The sequence below is a fragment of the Muntiacus reevesi genome, chromosome 1 (assembly GCF_963930625.1).
Source record: "Muntiacus reevesi chromosome 1, mMunRee1.1, whole genome shotgun sequence".
Classification (NCBI taxonomy): domain Eukaryota; kingdom Metazoa; phylum Chordata; class Mammalia; order Artiodactyla; family Cervidae; genus Muntiacus; species Muntiacus reevesi.
In genome coordinates this window covers 283,769,294-283,790,516 of record NC_089249.1, presented here as the reverse complement: position 1 = coordinate 283,790,516, position 21,223 = coordinate 283,769,294, and the positions used below count along the sequence as shown (strand labels likewise).

General features: G+C 41.1%; 1 protein-coding gene across 1 annotated transcript in view; it reads right to left on the bottom strand.

Moving 5' to 3' along the window:
* The window catches only part of MAN2A1 (mannosidase alpha class 2A member 1), a 191,308-nt gene that overhangs the window by 115,501 nt on the left and 54,584 nt on the right, over nt 1-21,223 (bottom strand). The window contains exons 4-5 of the mRNA XM_065923691.1: nt 19,126-19,297; nt 2,025-2,152 (exon numbers count right to left, since the gene is read on the bottom strand). Of these exons, the coding sequence (XP_065779763.1) occupies nt 2,025-2,152; nt 19,126-19,297 (300 nt within the window). The remainder of the gene's footprint in view (nt 1-2,024; nt 2,153-19,125; nt 19,298-21,223) is intronic.

Below are 21,223 nucleotides of genomic sequence, written 5' to 3'. Positions count from 1 at the left end.
CCTAGGACGGGGGCAGCGGCCGCACCAGTGCGCGCTGGCGGCGCCGGCAGGCGGCCAGCCACGGCCGCTCGCCGGAGGCGGTGCCGCGCTTCCCCCTGGGTGCGGCCACGGGGTACTCCGTGCAGCTCATAATGCGACTCGACCCCCGGAAGGAGGCAAGTGTCCATCATATACGACGCTGGTTTTACAAGCAGCTTAAACACAGCGAGGTACTCATCACTGAAGAATTCACCTCTTCAGACACCCACCGCAGACCAAGTCTGCAAGCACGGCCTCTCTAAGGAGAGCAGTGTCGACCTGCCGGGCTATCTCTTCTCTGCACAGGTATGGAGTCCGCAATCACTGCGGGAATCACAGCAGTAACCACACGGAAAGAGAAGAAAGTAAAGCCAAAGTGTGAAACAGTTAGCAACTGGCGGGTGCGACTGGGGGCTTTATGGGAGTTCTTTGCAGTACTCTTGCAATGCTAATATTTGAAATTATTCCAAAATTAAAAGTCAATATTAATGGGGTGGGAGTGTTTCATTTCTAACAGAATATTTTTAAAACATTTTAAAATAATAAAATATCTAGAAATAATTTCAATTACAAATGTATATTTACTATAAACTACAAAATTGTACTGAGAAATATTTGAACACAGTTACACACACACTGTTTGCTGTTGTTTCAGTCATTAAGTCTTTTGTGAGCCCATGGACTGCAGCCTGCCAGACAGACTCCTCTGTCCATGGGACTTCCCAGGCAAGAATATTGGGTCAGTTGCCATTTCCTTCTTCAGAGGATCTTCCTGACCCAGGGATCAAACCCACATCTCATGCACTGGCAGGCAGATTTTTCACTACTGAGCCACCAGGGAAGCCCCATATACCATGATGCAGAATGCAAATATCATATATCACAAAGATTTCTATTACTCCCATGTTCTTATGAGTTGTATGAACTGATTTTATCAGTTCAGGATCCTTCTTCCCGTTACAGGACCCATTCACCTGGTTCAAGTGAGGCTGAACCTCAAACCTCTCTTTCCTCGAGGCCATTTCCATCAAACGGACCAGGTCTCAGTGATTTCAGCTCTTATACCTCTGGCCACAATAAACTGACTCAGAAATAATCATCTAACTGAAACCAGGCCAGTTAGATAAGGTATTAATCGCAGACGACTCCTGTTAGGCTACAAAGCCTGGAGTCTTGACTGTCTCTGGCCACCGCACTCACCAGGAGGAGATGCAAAAGTAAGCAGGACCAGGAGACAGCACCCACACAAGAGAGTCTACATCCCCTGGGCCCAGTCACTGAATTCTCAATGACAGAACTAGTTATTTTCCTCTCCTTTTTTTCCCTTTGCTTAAGCTAGGAAATTAGGTTTTTGCCTTTTATGATCAAGAGTCTTAACTAATATATGATTAAAATTCCAGTGGGATATTTTTAGGAAAAAATACTAAAATTAATAAACAAAATTGATAAAATAATAGGTGAAACAAGGTAGATGATCCTAAGAGTGACCATGCTATACCTATATAACCGAGTTTATGATCCAAAAAACATAAATCAATGAAAAATAAATTATTCAATAATAATCAGTCCTAGAAAAGTTAATTATTAAAAAAATTTAAAAACCCATCTCACCTTTCCCAAAATGAACTGCCCAAAGTAGTCCACATGAGCTACCAGGGCTGACCTAACATCTCAGCTGATAAAGAATCTGGCTGCGATGCAGGAGACCCTGGTTCGATCCCAGGGTCAGGAAGACCCCCCGGAGAAGGGACGGGCTGCCCACTCCAGTCTTTCTGGGCTTCCCGGTGGCTCAGACGGTCAGGAATCTGCCTGCGATGCAGGAGCCCTGGGCTCGCCCCCGGTTTAGGAAGACCCCCTGGAGGAGGCCGCGGCAACCCACTCCAGTGTCCCTGCCTGGAGAGGCCCCACGGACAGAGGAGCCCGGCGGGCTGCGGGCGCGGGGCCGGGCGCGACTGAGCACCGCACAGAGCGCTGTCCGTGTGAAAGACAAAGATGCCGATACATACCTAGGTTTTCTTCCAGCCACTGATGTCCTTCGATTAGTTGGTCAATTATGGCAAAATAATGGGCCCCAGCTTCATCAGGCATTACCCAGCCACCTGTCACAATTTCAAACTGACCATTTTCTAGCAAACTAGGGAGAAAATAACATAAGAATTTACATTAACATATGTAGGAAAAGTTCAAATAAAAAAGTAAGACATCATAAACATTAGGTATAGCCTTTAAATGTAACCGTATTTACACTAATTAAAAATAAAACAAAACAAAACAACGAATGAATTCCAACTCCGGGACACTGGTGATAAAGCATGCGTGGTAAAGTATCTGAGGTAGCCCATCCTAAAGACAGAGCCACAGAGGCGACTCTGGAAGTTCTACTCATAAAGGGTATAGTCTCCCACACAACGCCCTGAAGCCAGCAGCCACGTCTCACTCGTGTCTGGGTCTTCCTGAGCACATAGCAGAGTGGCTCACTCAGGGCACACGCGTGATGAGTGCTCACTGGCGGACAGTCACTTTAAGCTCAGTATTTGTCTCATTATACTTAGGCTAAAAAATCACCATTTACTTTAGTACTCCTGACATTAGTAAGTTAATCAAGCAAACTACAAAAGTCATGATAACAAAGGTGAAGCTAGTAGCAGCACATGCTTCTGGGAATACAGAAGACATTATAAAGCACCCTGCTCCAGAGTCAGTTATAATATAAGCTATTAAGTTTATCTTTGATTATTGAATGAAGAGCTCTACCATTATCATCATCTGTTCACTGGGTTCCCCTTTACATAACACTGTACAAAGTAACTAGATCCCCCATCCTGGAAAACAAAGTGTCACAATACATCTTTCTCAGAGAAAGAAAAAAATCATCAACTAATAAAAAAATCTGAAAAACTACATGAGGAAGTATAAATGTCAAGAACTTTAGCAAACATCTTAAATGCCACCGACTTCTGAGTTTGTGACAAGGTGGTTTTGAAAATGCTGTAAAATTTCAGAAGGAAAAGCAGTTTTAATAAGGATAAACATCACTGAACACCTATAACTTAACAGCCAAGTATCAAGCCAAATTTAGCTAAAACAGACTAGAAGCATAAAGAACACATAATTTTCTACAAAGCATATAACAAAAGCTACAGCATTAACAAAATATTGATTTTTTCAAACACAGAACCAATGACAGAATGGATAAGGACACAATTTCTAAAAGTGAATGAATGAATGATTTCCTTGTGTAAAATGAAAACGTATTAACTACATCTGTGTTACCACGGGGATCACCAACTAATGCAATCTCACACAGAGAACATGATGGTTCATTATTGTAGCTTAAGAAATCCAAACATTCAGTCAAACCTCAGATTCTCAGGTTCTTACAGGCCCACATCAGAACTTACAAGAAAGAAGATGGGAATTCATAACAACTGTCTCTCTCTAAGAACACAATGAAACCCGAGGCGATTCTGTCCCACTCTCCCTGCCAACAGGACTTCATTAACGGTTTCCTCCTCTTCTCCTTCTGCTGACAGCCTGCTCTGGCCACACTCTGGAGGCCGTGGCCAGCCCCAGCCCCTCACACCTGTGGCCAGTCCCTGGAAGCCCGAGACGTCGGGGCAGCTTTAACCCCCAGCCCTCAAACACAGAAACCTGGCCTCCTCAGCTCAGCACTTCAGTGAACACGCCTTTGGGAAACATCACAAAGGAACTGGCCAAACAAATTCTGTGCTCCCCTCAACAGAGAATAGAAACTATAAAGTAATTAATCTAAATGCCATTAAGGTTAAATGGAAAAAAAAAATCACTCAGACAATGGAATTTTTCACCTATATCTGCCAGTTTTATTTTGCTACATATTTCCTGTCCCACAGGCATAAATGGGCTGCAGGAAACAGCCACTCTGGCAGATAATCACGCATACTAAACTCCTTCAACTCCTTTTGTGAATACTTTATCCCTTCCCCTCCCCATGATGCCTGAGATACTACTGAGATTATAGCTGAATTCTTATCTGAACACAGTGACTATTTTAAAAACTATCCCATCTATAATATAGGAGAGGCATGAAAGCCCCTGCTCATTTAACTGCTTTTCATAATTTTCTTATCTATTTTCTCCTGTCTTTCTGCTCTCAGCTCAAATAAACCGGCCCACAGAAGTCTCCAGGACACCCATCCTTCCTTGTCCCACCAACCGTTACAATATTAGCTCCGGGACAGAAGGGACCAGACGAGCTGCTTTGTTCACTGCTCCAGGCCCAGCACCGAGAAACTTCCTTGGCATATAATGGGCACTCTGTTGCTAGATGAATAGGGAACGCATGAATGAGGTTCTCAGTTTAAAATCAGTATGAACATAAAGTCTTTTATTAGCTGAAGCACAGACATAGGCAAAATAAATTGGACAGGGAAGGGTCAGCTGAAAAGGGGCGTGAATCACGTAGGTATGAGGTGACATGATCCGGAATGCGGTTTATGTATGAAAAATGAACGAGGAAGGAGAGAGGGGAGGCGCTCAGGGAGCATCAGTGGAAATCAAGAGAGGCCTGAAATAAGAGCATTAAAGCACACACGACGCAGCGTCTGGGTCCCAGGCGTCTGACAGCGGCGCTGCTAACACTCAGTACAGTTCCGCGGAGAACGGAATCAGTTTACAATTTCCAGTGTGATAAACATAAATTTGTTTAAGGCCACTGGATGTGACAATGAGCAGTCAAAAGAAGCTAACGAAAAAGGAAAATGAGTTTTGGGGAGAAGGCCAGTATACAGACTGCATTTTGAAGAAAGGACACAAAGAGGAAAGAGAAAAGGAGAGGAGGTTTGGAGAAAACAGTCAAAGGAGAGTGAAGGAACGAGTGGCAGGAAAACACAAGAGGAAACGGAGGCAAGAAGAAAGGTTAAAGACAAAACTAGATCTGTGCCTCTGTGCCGAAGCAACCCAGAGAGAGCGAGGAAGAGCACCCACTCCTCTGCCTGCTAAAAGGCGTGTCTGCAGCTTAAAACGCTACCGTGTAACTGCAGCTCAGGCACAGACACATCAGGGGCTCAGAACGTAACGTTGAGAAATAGATTTTAAACATATTTACACTATTAAAATAGCTATTAAATTACTGGGGAAGCCTGGATTACAGTTTGTTTTTAAAATCTTCAGTCAGAGTGATTTAAAACAAACTCATAAGAAAGCCAAGATATTTTGTCATGGAAGACAAAGAATTGACATCTGAAGTGGCTCAGACAGATTTTTAATAAAAATTACATGAGGCAGTCACAAGAGCGTAAGTGGTATCAAAACAGCGAGCCAGAAAGAACGCAGGTTTCCTTTTTTCTCAGCAGAGTCCCTCTAACCCGTGCAACAGACTGGGAGAGAAGAGCATGATTTAAGACATACAGCGATGTGACAGCTAGTGGACACCTGGCCAGACAGTCAGGTTAGTGAGCACTATTTCACTCGCTAGTCCATACATATAAACGATGAAATCTGGATTATAAACCGGACAGCCTTACAGGCAGGAAGGTCAGACTTAATATAAAATACTGTGTTAAGCAAAAGTGCCACTTGACCAGTTACATAAAAAGACACAGGCACACATGCAGCAGTGCATAAATTTGCCATGTCTACCCCTGATTTCTAGAGCATATGCAATAAGCACTTAAGAAGTATCTGAGGAATGACAGGACAAAATGGTCCAATAAAGATGAGAAACACTGAGCTAATGAAGCACGGCAGCCATCAGCATCATGTAGTGACGGGGACAGAACGCAATCCGGACAGCCTTGCAGAAATAACGCTCCAGGAACTAATTAGGAAAAATACTTATAAGCCATAGCAGAAAGGCCATGCTACCCTGCAAAAAGCACCATATTTAAAACTGCCATTGTTACCAAACAAAATAAAGTTAAGGCAGAATGCAAGCTGTACATTTGACACTTTCATAATTTTTTAAAATCAACTAACGGGAACCAGAGAAGCCACTTGGAGCAAATACAGGTGTTCCCAAGTAATATTTCCATTCGCTTAGCACTCAACAAGCAAGATTTGAGCCATTCTCTGCAACTGTCAGGGGAGCACAGCAACAAGGACCTACTGCGTGGCACAGGGAACCACGTATCTTACAATAACCTATAATGACAAAGAGTCTGAAAAAGAATATACACATTCATACATAGATACACGCATAACTGAATCACTTTGCTATACACCTGGAACTAACACTGTAAATCAACTATACTCCAATAAAAGGTTCTTTGTTTGCAAACAAACAAACAAACAAATTACTTAAACTACTCTTAGGCGAGCAGTGCCTACTGTTCCAATGATAAAACTTAAAGGGTGAAGAAAACTGTAAACAAAATGACCCAGATCTAACTCCCTGATTGGAAGGACTGATGCTGAAGCTGAAACTCCAATACTTTGGCCACCTCATGTGAAGAGTTGAGTCATTGGAAAAGTCCCTGATGCTGGGAGGGATTGGGGGCAGGAGGAGAAGGGAACGACAGAGGATGCGATGGCTGGATGGCATCACCGACTCGATGGACATGAGTTTGAGTAAGCTCTGGGAGTTGGTGGCGGACAGGGAGGCCTGGCGTGCTGCAATTCATTGGGCTGCAAAGAGTCGGACACGACTGACTAAACTGAACTGAAACCCCTGAAAACAACCACTATTATCACTCTGGGGGAAAAAAAAGGAAATGCAAAATCAAAAATGAGGTGCCCACCTCACAGGGTCTATTGCTTAATTTCTGCCCAGACAGAAATTACTTTCTGGTTTCTGGTTAATTTTTTGCATGAATGCTCTTCCTAACATTTCCTAATAAACCAGAGATCTAGAAACAAATGAAAAGACAAGGAAAGAGAGGGAGAGAAAGGAATATGTACATACAGCAAGTCCAGAAAACAGGGAACCAGGCACTAACTTTCACCATTAAGTCAGTGTTTGTTTGTTTGGGACATGCTTTTATTTACACTTGATCACACAATTGTATTGACTTTCCTTGTCAACAGCTGTATTTTTATGGCTAATATGCCACTGGATCGATGTGTCATAAGAAAATTTTTTTTTATCATTTATCTTTTTTTTTCATTTATTTTTATTAGTTGGAGGCTAATTACTTTACAATATTGCAGTGGGTTTTGTCATACATTGACATGAATCAGCCATGGAGTTACATGTATTCCCCATCCCAATCCCCGCTCCCACCTCCCTCTCCACCCGACTCCTCTGGGTCCTCCCAGTGCACCAGGCCCGAGCACTTGTCTCATGCATCCCACCTGGGCTGGTGATCTGTTTCACCACAGATAATATACATGTTTCGATGCTGTTCTCTCGAAACATCCCACCCTTGCCTTCTCCCACTGAGTCCAAAAGTCTGTTCTGTACTTCTGTCTCTTCTTCTGTCTTGCATATAGGGTTATCGCTACCATCTTTCTAAATTCCATATATATGTGTTAGTATACTGTAATGATCTTTATCTTTCTGGCTTACTTCACTCTGTATAATGGGTTCCAGTTTCATCCATCTCATTAGAACTGATTCAAATGAATTCTTTTTAATGGCTGAGTAATATTCCGTAGTGTACATGTACCATAGCTGCCATATGACCCAGCAATCCCACTCCTGGGCATACACACTGAGGAAACCAGATCTGAAAGAGACACGTGCACCCCAATGTTCATCGCAGCACTGTTTATAATAGCCAGGACATGGAAGCAGCCTAGTTGCCCATCAGCAGACGAATGGATAAGGAAGCTGTGGTACATATACACCATGGAATATTATTTTACTTTTTGAAATGGCTGATCTGTAAGCCACTATGCACTTCTCCGTTTCTACAATTTCTCTGCTTGAAAGCTTGATATAAAAAGCTTTAGAAGGCACTGATGAAAAGTGAGCTGAGCGTCTCTGTCACACTCACTCTGTTGTGAAGAGTGAGTTTACTTGCCAAGCTCAGGAAGCGGCAAGCCCTCTCCTCTGCGTGTCCCCCTCCCCGACGTAGACACACCACACGCCGGGACTTGGGTCACACGCAGAAGGACAGACGCACAGAGCTTTTTTCCCTGATGGAGAAATTGTTACAGATAACTTAGTAGCAAACAATGCATCATTTTGCCAGCATCAAAGAATCACAAGTTAATTTCACATGACAAAATGAGTTGAATTTGTAATCATACATCTGGGGAAATATGAAATAACACATGATACACAGGGATTCATTCTTAAATAAAAAACTAGTTAAATGGAAAATTTAAAAAGATGGAGGCTCACAATGAATCAATTAATAATTTAAAAACATTTGCTCATCAGACTATCCGATTCATATGCCTTTCATGAGGAGTATCTAATAGGAGAGTAACCGCTCAGATAATAATTCGAGAAACTTACTGCATTATTTGAGTACTGCAGATGCCCATCTTTAGACACTGCACGATGGACAAATGGCCCGTGAGCCATCTCCCCTCCTTTCCTCCTCACTTCCCTCCAACCACACCCTGTCCCTGAATTCGCAGTCTATGCACGCTCTCTGTCTAAACGACCCTCTCCCAATACCTGCCTCACTGGCTCACAAGGCATCCACTAGGAGCCATCTCTGGCCAACACACCCCACCCACACCCCACCTAAACTGTTATCTTGCATAAAATCCAAGTTTTTTTCATGGCACTTTTCATGAAATTTAGTAACACATTTTCATGTTCACGGTCTTTGTCCCCCAATAGACTACAGGCTCACGAAGGCAGGAATCATATGTTTTGTTAACCATTTAAATCTCGGCGTTCCTATTAGAAGAGAGTAACAACAAGCCCAAAGAAATGCAAACAAAAGATATGAAGCAGATATTTCAGAAATAACTAGCTCCTAAAAATGAAAAGAAGTTTAATGTCACTCATGAGGAAATGCAAATTAAAACTTCAATGAGATAAAAAAGTTGTACAACCACTGTGATGTCAAGGCTGTTTATAAATAGGTATTGTTATTTAAGACAAGCAATAACTATCAAATTTTAAAATGCATATATACTTTTATCTATGCTCATTAAAATGAAGTCAGAAAATAGATAAAAATAAACAAAAGTACTGTACAGTCAGCCCTACATATCCGCAGGTTTTGTGTCCACAAACTGAACCAACTTTTGAAGGAAAATTTTAAAAAGAAAAACGTTCCCAGAAAGTACCAAAAGCAAAAATTGAATTTGTCATGCACTAGTAACTATTTACATAGCACTGACATTATATTGACAACTATAACATAACATTTACATTGTATTAAATATTATAAGTAATCTGGAGATGGTTTCAAGTATACAGGAGAAATGTATGTAGGTTAAATGCAAGTATTACTCAATTTTATATAAGGATTTTGGTATCCGGGGCAGGTTCTGCAGCCAACCCTGTGAAGATTATCAAGGGTTGACTGTATACACTAAAGATAAAGATATACACCATGCATTCACAAGAGACCAGAAAAGAAAATACAGGGCCATTAATCAGGAGAAGTTAAATTAAGGCCGACTCATAACAAAGACTTTTATACAGTCTTTAAAAAAGAAACTTTCCTAAAAGATTCTCCGAGACATATTAAGTTTAAAAAGCATGGTACAAAACTCATTAGGATAGTTATTATAAAAAAAAAAAAAAAGAAAGAAAGAAAGAAAAGAAAAACAGAAAACAGGTATTGATAATAAATGCAGAGAAGTTGGGAACCTCAAGTACTACTAGTGGCAATGTGAAATGACGCGGCTAGTATGGAAAACAGTATGGGAGTTCTGTGAAAAATTAAGCACAGAGCTGTTCCGGGATCCAGCAATTCCACTTCTGGGTATACACACAGAAGAACTGAAAGTAAGGACTCAAACTGGTATTTATGTGCTCATGTTCACAGCAGCATTTTTGCAATAGCCCACAGGTAGAAATAACCCAAATGTCCACTGACGGAGGAATGAATAAACAAAACACAGCATATTCATGCAGTGGAATAGTATTCAGCCCTGGAAAAGAAGGAGACTCACACATGCTGAAGCATGGATGAATCTCAAACATGTTATGTTAAGTGAAATAAGGTAGACACCGAAAAACAAATATTGTATGATTTCACCTAGAGTCACACCGACAGAGACGCAGGCAGAAGGGTGAGTGCCAGGCCAGACGAAGGGGAGGGGGAGTTACCATTTAACAGGTACAGCACTTCAATCTAGGGTGATGGAAACGTTCCGGAAATGGGTGATGGTTACGTTGCAAAACAATGTGAATATATGTAATGCCCGCGAATGTCACACATAGAATCATTAAAATGATAAATTTTAGGTTATGTACATTATACTACCATAAAAAAGATGCGCTCAAAAAAACCACAATGTCCGTGGCATGCTATCGTTTGCATAATACATATGAATGTGTCTTTGCACATATGTACATGAACATATCTTTTTCCTATTTCTCTGTAAATTATATACTTCTGATCACAATAGCTGCCTCCTGTGAAGAGTTAGATGACAAAGAAAGAGGAGTAGTCAGCACCTTGCCTTTCACTGTGTACCCTTTATATGTTCAGACTTACGTTAAAATATGAATTAAACTTTTTTCTAAACTATAAATGCCATACTACCCTGATTTCTTTTAAGCACTAAAAATAAAACTATAGCACAAAATAGTCATGAAATTTCATTTAGGAATATTTATCACATTAGATGGTTTAACTAATAGTTTCTGAAAATTTTTAGTAAGATATACTTTAAATATTTCATTGTATAATAAATAGTATTTCATTTTCTCATTTTTTAAAAAATAAAAACAATAAAATGCTCATTCAAATAAATCAGAAAATACATGAGGTTGAAGAATAACATTGAAAAATTCACTCTTAATGTCCTTCTATAAATACATAAAGGGTTATGGTAGACATAGTTTTTAACCAGTTTATTTTACTTAATACTATATACCATAAGTATCTTTCCATGTCAATAAATAGACATATATCATTATGTTATGGCTGATCATTTTTGCTAAAGTATTTATAATTGAGATACAGCAACACATAATATACATGTGTTCAGTTTGATGCTTTTTGACAACAGTTTATACCCCAGTTACTGCCCAAAATTGTACCTGTCACTACTGAAAATAAGACATAAGCTTTTCAGAGATTTCCCTTCTGCCCTTTTCCAATCAATTCCCCCCAACAATAACAACCAAAAAAAGACATTCTTACTTTGTGATTTATATCCCAATAGATTAGTTTAGCTACTCTCAGACTTCATAAAACGGAGTCATACAATATGCTTTGCTGTCAGGATTCTTTTGCTAACATGTTTGTTAGATTCATCCATATATCTGTATATCTCAGTAACATTATTTTTCATTGTTGAGTGGTAATTCATTGTTTAAATATGGCACAAAGTTTTAATTCATTATTCTGTTGATGGATATTTGAACTGTTTCCAGTTTGAAGTCTTCATAAAAGATTCTGCTATAAAAATGTCTATGTAAGTCTTTTTGTTAACATGTTTTTATTTTTCTTGAATAAATTCCTAGGAAGGAGCCCCCAGGAATTAGACTTACCTGGTCCCAGCCCTCAGAGCAGGGGAGCGAAGACAATGGAACGAAAACTGTATCACAACAAAGCAGTTCCTTCTATGGAGACAAGGTCTTGGAAAGCTGATGAACATTTAACTTTGGAAATCCCAGGCCCCCTTTCAGAAAGCAGATTTCTCGTCTCACATTGCCACTAGCAGTGTGAGAGCTACAGCCACTGCACGTTCTTCCCAAGCCTCGGTGCTGTCAGCCCTCTGGCCTGTAGCCCCTTTCAGGGGTGTTGGATGGCACGTTGAGGCAGTTTTAACGTGCATCCCCTGATGACCACACACGGCTCAGCCCCTGCACGCACACCCGCCCCTGCTCCGCTGCAGTCTCATCAGCTTCCTTCAGGCGTCTGAGCATGCCATGTTCTTGCTAAGCCCTGGCCCATAATCACAATTCTCCTCTCATAACCTGGAATCCTTTCCCCACCCTCTGCTACTGGCTCTTCTAATAGCCTTTCCAGTTTCAACATGAACACCACTAGCTTCAGGAAGTTTTCCAAGACCCCCTAGTTTCCACAGAAGGAAAGACTTGATTGTGATACTGTGTTAATTCCATCGTCTTCCCTCCCCTGCCCTGAGGGCTGGGACCTGGTGAGTCTAGTTCACTCCTTGTATCCCTGGAGTCTAGCACCGTAAATGCTTGCTGAGTAGATGACGGAGAAAATAAGGGAAGGCTTCGGAGGTGAGGTAACATTTCAGTTGGGTCTTAAAGAATAAACAGCATTGAGATTATCCACTGCACAAAAGGAAAAAAGAAATTCTCAGCTAAACTGTGAGCAAACCCCAAGAAGGAGAAGATAGCCGTGACTGAGGACATCCCCATGGCTCAGCAGGGCTTAGAGCGGGGTGTGAGGCGAGGAGTGACAGAGGGAAGGGCAGAGAGGCGAGTGGGAACTGGGCCAGAGCAAGAGCGTGCCCAGCGGAGGGGCCGCGCGGGGCCTCTGGACGCTGGATGTCAGAGGCATCTGAGGCCAAGAAAGAGACATGGGCAGGCTCACACACTGGGACCCGAGGCACACTCCTGCCCCCCTCTGCCCTGGTTCCTCAGCAGGAGAATGAGGATAATGCAGGATCTCAGCAGGCAGGAGCGATCTAGGAGCAACTGAACACACATGGCACTGTTGAGACTATGCCTTCTGCACTGAGCCGAGCAACCACTCAGTGTGTGAACTGTTACTCTTAGCCTTGGCTGGGGAAGAAGAGGGAACGTGAGGCTGGAACTGTAGATCTAGAAGCAGCCTGCACACATGGACATTAAAACAGTGGCGTGGCATCGCCCGCGACGCCCCCAGGTGAGGGCTGGCATGCGTAGGAAGGGGCAGAGGAGGGAGTCGCCGAGGAGAGGACAAAGCACTGTTGAGCCACACACACCTGGGGTCAGAAGAGCTCTGGGCCACAGAAGACAGGAGGAGGAAAGAATTTAAGGCGAATGGAGTGGTCAGTATCAGCGCTGCAGAGAAATCCCCTAGGAGGACTGAAAAGTACCCACAGACAGAACAGCTGATCAGCGCTCCAGGCTTCTGCCCGTGCCTGGTGTCAGCGGAAGCCAGCCGATGAACGGAACGAGGGGGGAGCCAAGCCCCCTCAGTCCAGACGAGCTGGGACTGCAGGGCGTCGGGATGGAGTACGGACTCTGAGATAAACGGACACCCGGCTTCAGCTATTAGAACCAAAGCCATCTGCGACACCAGGCACTGCTTTGACTCCTTTGATGAAACGCTATGTATCTTTAGGCTCTAAACTCAATCCAAACTTGCAATTTACGCTGAACATCACAAGACACACTGTAACTTCTCATCGCTCTGCAAATTTTATAGGAGACTTTGGTTAAATACCATAAAATCTGACCTGTATAAAACGTATAGTAAATTAGCTAGTGTAAGAACTTTTAAGGTTATTTTTTCTAGTGAACTCAAGATATAGAATGTATGTAGGTTTGCAATATGTTTGCAATTGTATTATTTAAGAAAGCAACCTCAAACATTTCTCTGATTTCAATAAGCAGAAAGAGTTATTAGGACAGGGTAGAAGGTTTACTTAATTATAAACCTAGGGAAAAAAGATGTAAGGGAATGGTAGAAAGATGAAAGACTGCAGGCTTGGCAAAGCAATGCAATCCAGAAATGCCAAGACAATATCTAACACATACATTTAGAGACTTATTTCATATCAGAAGTCCACACAGAGAAGTTGGTCAAGGTACTGGCGAACACATAAACTGTTCTAGGTTCCAACAGTTCAATAGGCTTCTCACGTGAACACTGGCCTCAACAGCAGAAGCAAATGCTATGTAAAAACCCTTTCAATATCTCAAAGCCCAGAGGAAAAATGAATATGTAACATGCTGGGTGCTAGTCAAAGGAAATGCTAAGGCTAACGTTTCAGCTGTCTGGATAAGGGTCCACATTTCTATGTAGTATAAATATCACACAGTATTGAAACTGAATTTAGCCAAAAAATATTCAAATAGGAAGTTTAAAAAGTAAAAAGAATGTTAACATACCAGTTATTTTCAAAATAAAACAAGAGTAGACAGAAAATGGGCTGATTATAACAAGGCAGTTTCTTTTAAATCCACTGGATACGTGTTACAAGTAGGAACCGTGACTATACTTGATTAAATTACTTTGAGCCACATAAAATAAAGAAGGTAGATGTTGTCTGCATGAATCTCCTTTTAGTTAACTAGATTTTTCATTTTTAAAAGCTTATACAGCTGAATACTGCTACCACAGGGGGAAGAATCAAACAAGTCATTGCTAGCATAGATTACGAAGATCACTTGAGCTATGTTTCTGTTAAATTCCCATAATCAATTGGTATTCTTCAGGGACAATAAAAGCTTACAGAGAACTCTGCTAGATTAACAGGTTCTTCTCTGCAATAGCTAGCTTGTAAATTTAGCTACAGACATTTAATCCATACATTCATCTTCAAAAAGGGAAAAATAGCCATTGCATAACCATTACACTAGCAGTCAAAAAAAATTCTATCAGTAATGCCACTTAGTATAAGTTCAGAATTTAAAATAATGGGAGCAAACATATGTGTCTTTTCTTTCTTTCTTTCTGGAACCCTGCTCTCCAACAAAGGATTTAAGGAGAAATATATCAGCTAAAACATCTACTTCTGCTTCATTGACTACAATAAAGCCTTTGACTGTGTAGATCACTACAAACTGTGGGAAATTCTTTTTATTTTTAAATTTTATTTATTTATTTGGCTATGCAGGTCTCAGTTGTGGGAACTCTTAGTTGCAGCATATGGGATCTAGTTCCCTGACCAGGGACTGAACCCGGGCCCCCCACACTGAGTGCAGAGTCTTAGTCACTAGACCAACAGAGAAGTCCCCAAAATGTGGGAAATTCTTAACAAGATGGGAATACTAGACCAGCTGACGTGCCTCCTGAGAAACCTGTATGCAAATCATGAAGCAACAGTTAGAACTGGACATGGAACAACGGACTAGTTCAAAATCGGGAAAGGAGTATGCCAATGCTATGTGTTGTCACCCTGCTTATTTAACTTATATGCAGAGTACATCAAGTGAAATGCTGGGCTGGATGAAGCACAAGCTGGAATCAAGACTGCCAGGAGAAATACCAATAACCTCACATATGCAGATGACACCACCCTTATGGCAGAAAGTGAAGAAGAACTAAAGAGCCTCTTGATGAAGGTGAAAGAGGAGAGTGAAAAAGCTGGTTTAAAACTCAGTGTTCAAAAAACAAAGATAATGGCATCCAGTCCTATCACTTCTTGGCAAACAGATGGGAGAAAATGTGGAAACAGTGTCAGATTTCATTTTCTTGGGCTCCAAAATCACTGCAAACGGTGACTGTAGCCACAAAATCAAAAGACACTTGCTTCTTGGAAGAATAGCTATGACAAATCTCAACAGTGTATTAAAAAGCAGAAACATCACTTTGCCAACAAAGGTCCGTCTAGTCAACGCTATGGTTTTTCCAGCAGTCATGTATGGATGTGAAAGCTGGATCATAAAGAAAGCTGAGCACCAAAGAATTGATGCTTTCAAACTGTGGTGCTGGAGAAGACTCTTGAGAGTCCCTTGGACTGCAAGGAGATCCAACCAGTCCATCCTAAAGGAGATCAACTCTGAATATTCACTGAAAGGACTGGCTCTAAAGCTCCAATACTTTGATCACCTGATTCAAAAAGGCAACTCTTTTTGGAAAAGACTCTGATGCTGGGAAAGTTTGAGAGCAAGAGGAGAAGAGAATGACAGAGGGTGAGATGGTCAGACAGCATCACTGACTCAATGGACATGAGTCTGAGAAAACTCAGAGAGATGGTAAAGGACAGGGAAGCCTGGTGCGCTGCAGTTTACGGGTCACAAAGAGTAGGGCACAGCTGAGTGACTGAATAACAACTGCATGTCAGCTAGCTTTCTTGCCCACAAGCAACACTGACTGACTCTGAACAGGAAATGTATTGGGGGGCTGTCGTGGGCACACAGGATTGAGGGCAAGCGACAAGTCCAGGCTAAACAAAGAACTGGAAACCACGAGAAGGCACGCCACAGGCACGAGGCCTGGGACCCAGGGCAGGAGGCCAGGAGGCCTCTCGTGAACGCACCAGAGCTACAAGGGAAGACCCCAACCTGCCCTCCATCCTGCTTCCCTTCCTTTCACCTGTCCACCCTCACGCCACTCTCTAAGGCTTAAACCCTGGGAAATAAAACCCTGACTAGCTGAGTCAGATAACAGCTGAGCTGTCTGACCTAGGGCAGGAAAATGAAAGGTGTGACTTCTGCGTTTCGAGACCGTTTCCTAAAAGGAAACCAGGTGAATGAGATGGAAGCAGTATCCGGTTAGAAAAGGAAGGAATGTGATTCAAGCTACACTCTCTGTTTTGAAATACATTCCAGGTGTGGATACATGTTATTCCTCATAGGATGAGTTAAAAAAAAAGAGAAAATGTTTGGACCCATAAACAACAAAAAGAATCCAGAACTCATTAAAAAGCACACTTAAAACCATGCATTCGCAGCCAGAAAAGAACAGGCTCTACATGACCGATAACTGAAAGTGAAGTGGGAAGAAAAAACCTTGAAAAAAATCACATAAAATGCAGTAAATATAACAAAAAAAATTAAAAAGCATATGCCAAAGAGAGACCAGAGATAACTAGATAACTGAATTACAAGAAAATGAAATAAAAACTAATTAGTAAGAGCAAAACAGATAAGCTGCAAAGTATCTGAATTGATAGATGAAAAATTTAATAGTAAGTTATACATACCCAAATAGATGGCAAAAGAAAACAATAATACAGTTACAGATGATTTAGGAAAAAATACCATATTAACAAAATAACACATAAAAATGTGAATGCTAGTTAAGAGCAGTGCTAAAAGGCAAACAGAGGAAGTAATACTTCTTGTTCAAGTAAATCAACTGGCCCATTTAGCATTAGTTAAAAAACAGGCAGAAGGAATTAATAAAAACAGAAAAGTCAAGAGTAAATGTCAGTAAAATGCAAAAAACTTTTTAGGAAACAAGTGGCAGTACAAAAACCAATGAAACTAGTAAGAGCTTCAGCCAATCTAATCAAGATAAAGAAAAAAATCAGGTCCCACCAAATAATAAGGAAAAGAAAACCTACAGATGGAATAAAATCTTAAAATCTGCACAATCTAAGTAAAACGCTATAAAATTATAATTTAAGAAACTATAAAGCATTATTTATAGTCAAGGAGCAACATAAGACCTAGACAGACAGAAAAATTTGTCTTTAAACTTAGTTTAAAAAAAAATTACATATCTGACAAACACCAACTCCATAAGCAGTGCAGGGCAGTTCTTAACTTTTGAAAAGTTGCAAACCAGGGGATAGACTGACTTTAACTAAGGATGTGTATATGTTCATGTTAATCTAAACTAGCTGCTAACATTTCAACTGAAACGTCAACACATTTTATGTAATGTCTTGGAGTCCCAGCTCGCGGGACTGCCTGGAAGAGTGTCCTGACAGGCACTTCCCGCGGCCGCACACAGCACGCACGGAGACGGGGGCAGACCTCTGGGTGCCACGGTCATTCCTGGTGAGGGCAGGCCTCTCAGAGCCTGCAGCCCTTAGTTATGACTTCCTCTGACCACTCTTGTGAGCACCTTAAGGATGCTATCAGGGAAAAAAAAAAATAGATAATAATGGAAAGCCAATTCTCCCGAAAATACCTTTAAACATTTAGGTCAAGACCTCTCAAAAACTTTCCCATCTTTTTTGGGGGACAGAGTAGGAAGAATTAATCCTAAAGTTCTCTGGGAAAATTAAGCAGTCACTCATTAAAAGAACTTTTCAATAAAGAAAAATAAGGGAAGATTTAAACTGTCTGTTAAAGAAACACCTCATAAACTTGCAATTACAGTTAGACGGAAAAGTCTATGAAAGAGGTCAGAAAGCCCAGAAATCAATGCTTATTTAAATACAATAAAGATGGCACTTCAAGTCAGTGGAAAGAATGAATGTGTAAGGGAACAGCGTGTGGGGCGGAGGCTGCTCTGGACGGTAAGCGGTGTGGCATGTCCGGCTGGGTGATCCCTTCTGCAGAATCAGGACACTCACTGGACTCACTGCACAGGATCGCCGCAGCGATCATCAGTTATCATCTGTAAGGCACTTAACCCAGGAAGTGGTACAGTACATGGTGCATGTGTGACACTAAGTAAGTAGAAAAAGTAGTTTATGCTGAGACAAACCTTAAACTCCCGGAAGCCGGGCGGGTGGCGGGAGGAGGGAGGCAGCAGAGCAAAAGCCCTCATCACACCACATTAAAGAAAAAACCGGAGGGCTCATAAAAGGGCGCAGTAAAAACACTAAAGCGGGGGGAGAAAGATCCCCTCCTAGGTCGGGTAAGACTTGGGGGTGACAGAAAAGCCAGTATCAAGAAAATAGATTAATACATTAAGACTATATAAAAACTTTTGAAGTCTATTTGTCAAACACTAAGAATTAAGAAGAAATTTAAAGCTTCAGAAAAAATAAGGGTTCATACGTGTGCATAAATACTCTTAGAAATCAGTAAGGAAAGTACATGACGAAGCAGTTCACAAAAAGTTCTGCCTGCATATATGAGAAAACATGTAACACTATCACTAATTAAAAATGCAAATTTTTCAATACTTAAATTGATATGGTTTAGAAAACATTACACTGTTGCCTAATATGCAGAGAAATTGGTCCATTTCTAAATGAAGAACACGCTGAAACCACCTTTACAGGCACCACTTTGATTTACATGCTTCAGAAACATCTTTACAACATCAAGCCCCTTTGACGTAGTAGTTCCATTGCGAGGACAAATTTGGAACATAAGAATTTCAGTGAAGAAGTTTCAGGTCGCTTTTTCAAAAATGAACCAGAATCAAGGTAATAAAAGGATATGGAGAAATATTTTAAGTTTCATTTATAAAGCTAAGAATTTTCACCTTCTGAAAAGTCAACACATGTTTCATTGTAAAATCAATGCATTTAATATTACCTAATTTCAAAAAACAATAGTTTTAAACAACACACCTTTTAACAGCATCCTTCTTCTGAATATCTATAGTTTCCCACCACTTCCAGAGGTAAGAGATCTCAGACCATATAAATTTTCTCCGTGGGTCTTCTTTCAACTTGACAACCATGTTATTAAAGATATACTGAGTCTTCTCTCTAAAGTAGTCATCAAAGGTCTTCAACCAACCTGAATTAAGACACAAATATATCACAAAGGTCTGATTTAAACTCAGTCACACTCAATTGCATTTTGTATAACCTTAGGGGTTTCATTCATACAAAGATAACTAAAAATTTAGCAAACATTTTCAGTTAATGAAATTCCACTGAATGGACATGAGACTCAAAAAGTCACTAATATTGAAATGATAATAAGACTCTGAAAACTGTACAAACTCAGATATCAATGGGAAAAACAAGAAAGCCAAAAAACATTTATTCATACTTAACAATTACAGTATCTAATTCAACTACTTGTAACTTATCTCTAATTTAAGGAATTTTTTAAAATTTAAAAAACCCAAACAGCATTAGCAAGTTGGACATAATACTCTTTTAATACGGAATCAAAATTTTACTCTCTCTCCTGCTGCTGCTTCGTCGCTCAGTCGTGTCCAGCTCGTGCGGCCCCAGGGGCTGCAGCCCGCCAGGCCCCTCTGTCCGTGGGATGCCCAGGCGAGGGTCCCGGGGTGGGCCGCCACGGGGAGCATCCCAAGCCAGGGCTTGAGCTCCGGTCTCCTGCACTGCAGGCAGATTCGCGACTGCTGAGCCACCAGGCAAGTCCGCTTATTCTCTCATACCACATCTAAAATTTCTTCTTCATTAAGTACCCAAAACCGAGAAAAAGAAAATCACAAGTACAAACTGTATCAAAGGCCTAGAAACAGAGCAATAAGGTAGTTACAGCACTATTATGAATACTAACAAGAAGAACTCTACCAAAAATAGGCATCAGTTCCCAAAAGGCTGCTCATTATTCCACTTTTTTGAAGAACAAATTGAAAATAATCAAACAACAAATGTGCATACATCCATATAAAGTTTTTTTCAGAAAAGAATTGTGACAGCTCAGTTCTTTGCCTTTTCCTACTACTTCTCAAATATCCTGGAAACTATATCTAAAGACATTTACAATCTGACTATTAAGAAACATTTTTAACAAGATCTATAGTTTCAAGTACAGCCCCACCCAGCCGAGTACTAAAGCAAGGGACAAAAGGCTGAGGCAGAACACACACAACCGTCAATCCCACCTACTGGTGGGAGACAAAATGTCCTCTGTGAGAATCACCTCTGATCTGTGACACCCTATAGGACCGGGAGCTTCTATCCAGACAGGCAAAACTGCTGTGCTATTGTTTCCAAGTCTCAAACATGTGGGAGGTCTAAAACACAAAGGATCCAACTAGTTATTTCTTTGGTCTGTCTACAATTGAGTGAATATTCAATGCATACTATATTTGCTGACAAAACAAATAACAAAAACTTGCAAGGGCTGAGCAGGCAATATACTCTTTTGACAATGCAAACATGAGATTCCAATGGGCACTGCCTCTATGACTGTATTTCTCCCTTTCGCTTTAACTGAAATCTATTCATTCTACGATTATTTGTCGAGCACCCACAAAGTGATGGGTATAGGAGCTATGAGCCAGACAGGATACAGTTTAAAATATTCTTTAGAGAACTTCCTTGATTTGGGACATTTTTAAGCTAGTCTGTCACCTAAGAACACTACCTGCATAATTCAACTTTTCCATATTGAGTAAAAAGCCTGTACCTACAGAAAACTCAAAAATACCTCAGGAATTAGTGGTTTACACAGAATTCCATCTTGTTTCACAAAGCAATGAACCCGGACCCTGCCCCAGAGCATTGAGGCCAGGATCTACACCCAGATTCCCAAGGACAAGCAAAGAAAATTCAACCTATCCTTAAATGGAGACGCCCTAATTTCCTGCTGACCATGCAGCACCCCGGGACACAGAAACGATCCAGTGCTCAGACCCAAGCCCAGGACACACGTCAACACTTGATGACGTGGCTGCTGCTGCTGCTATTTTTATAACCATCATCAGCCTTTAACTACCCTTTTCACATCTCTACAATCAAA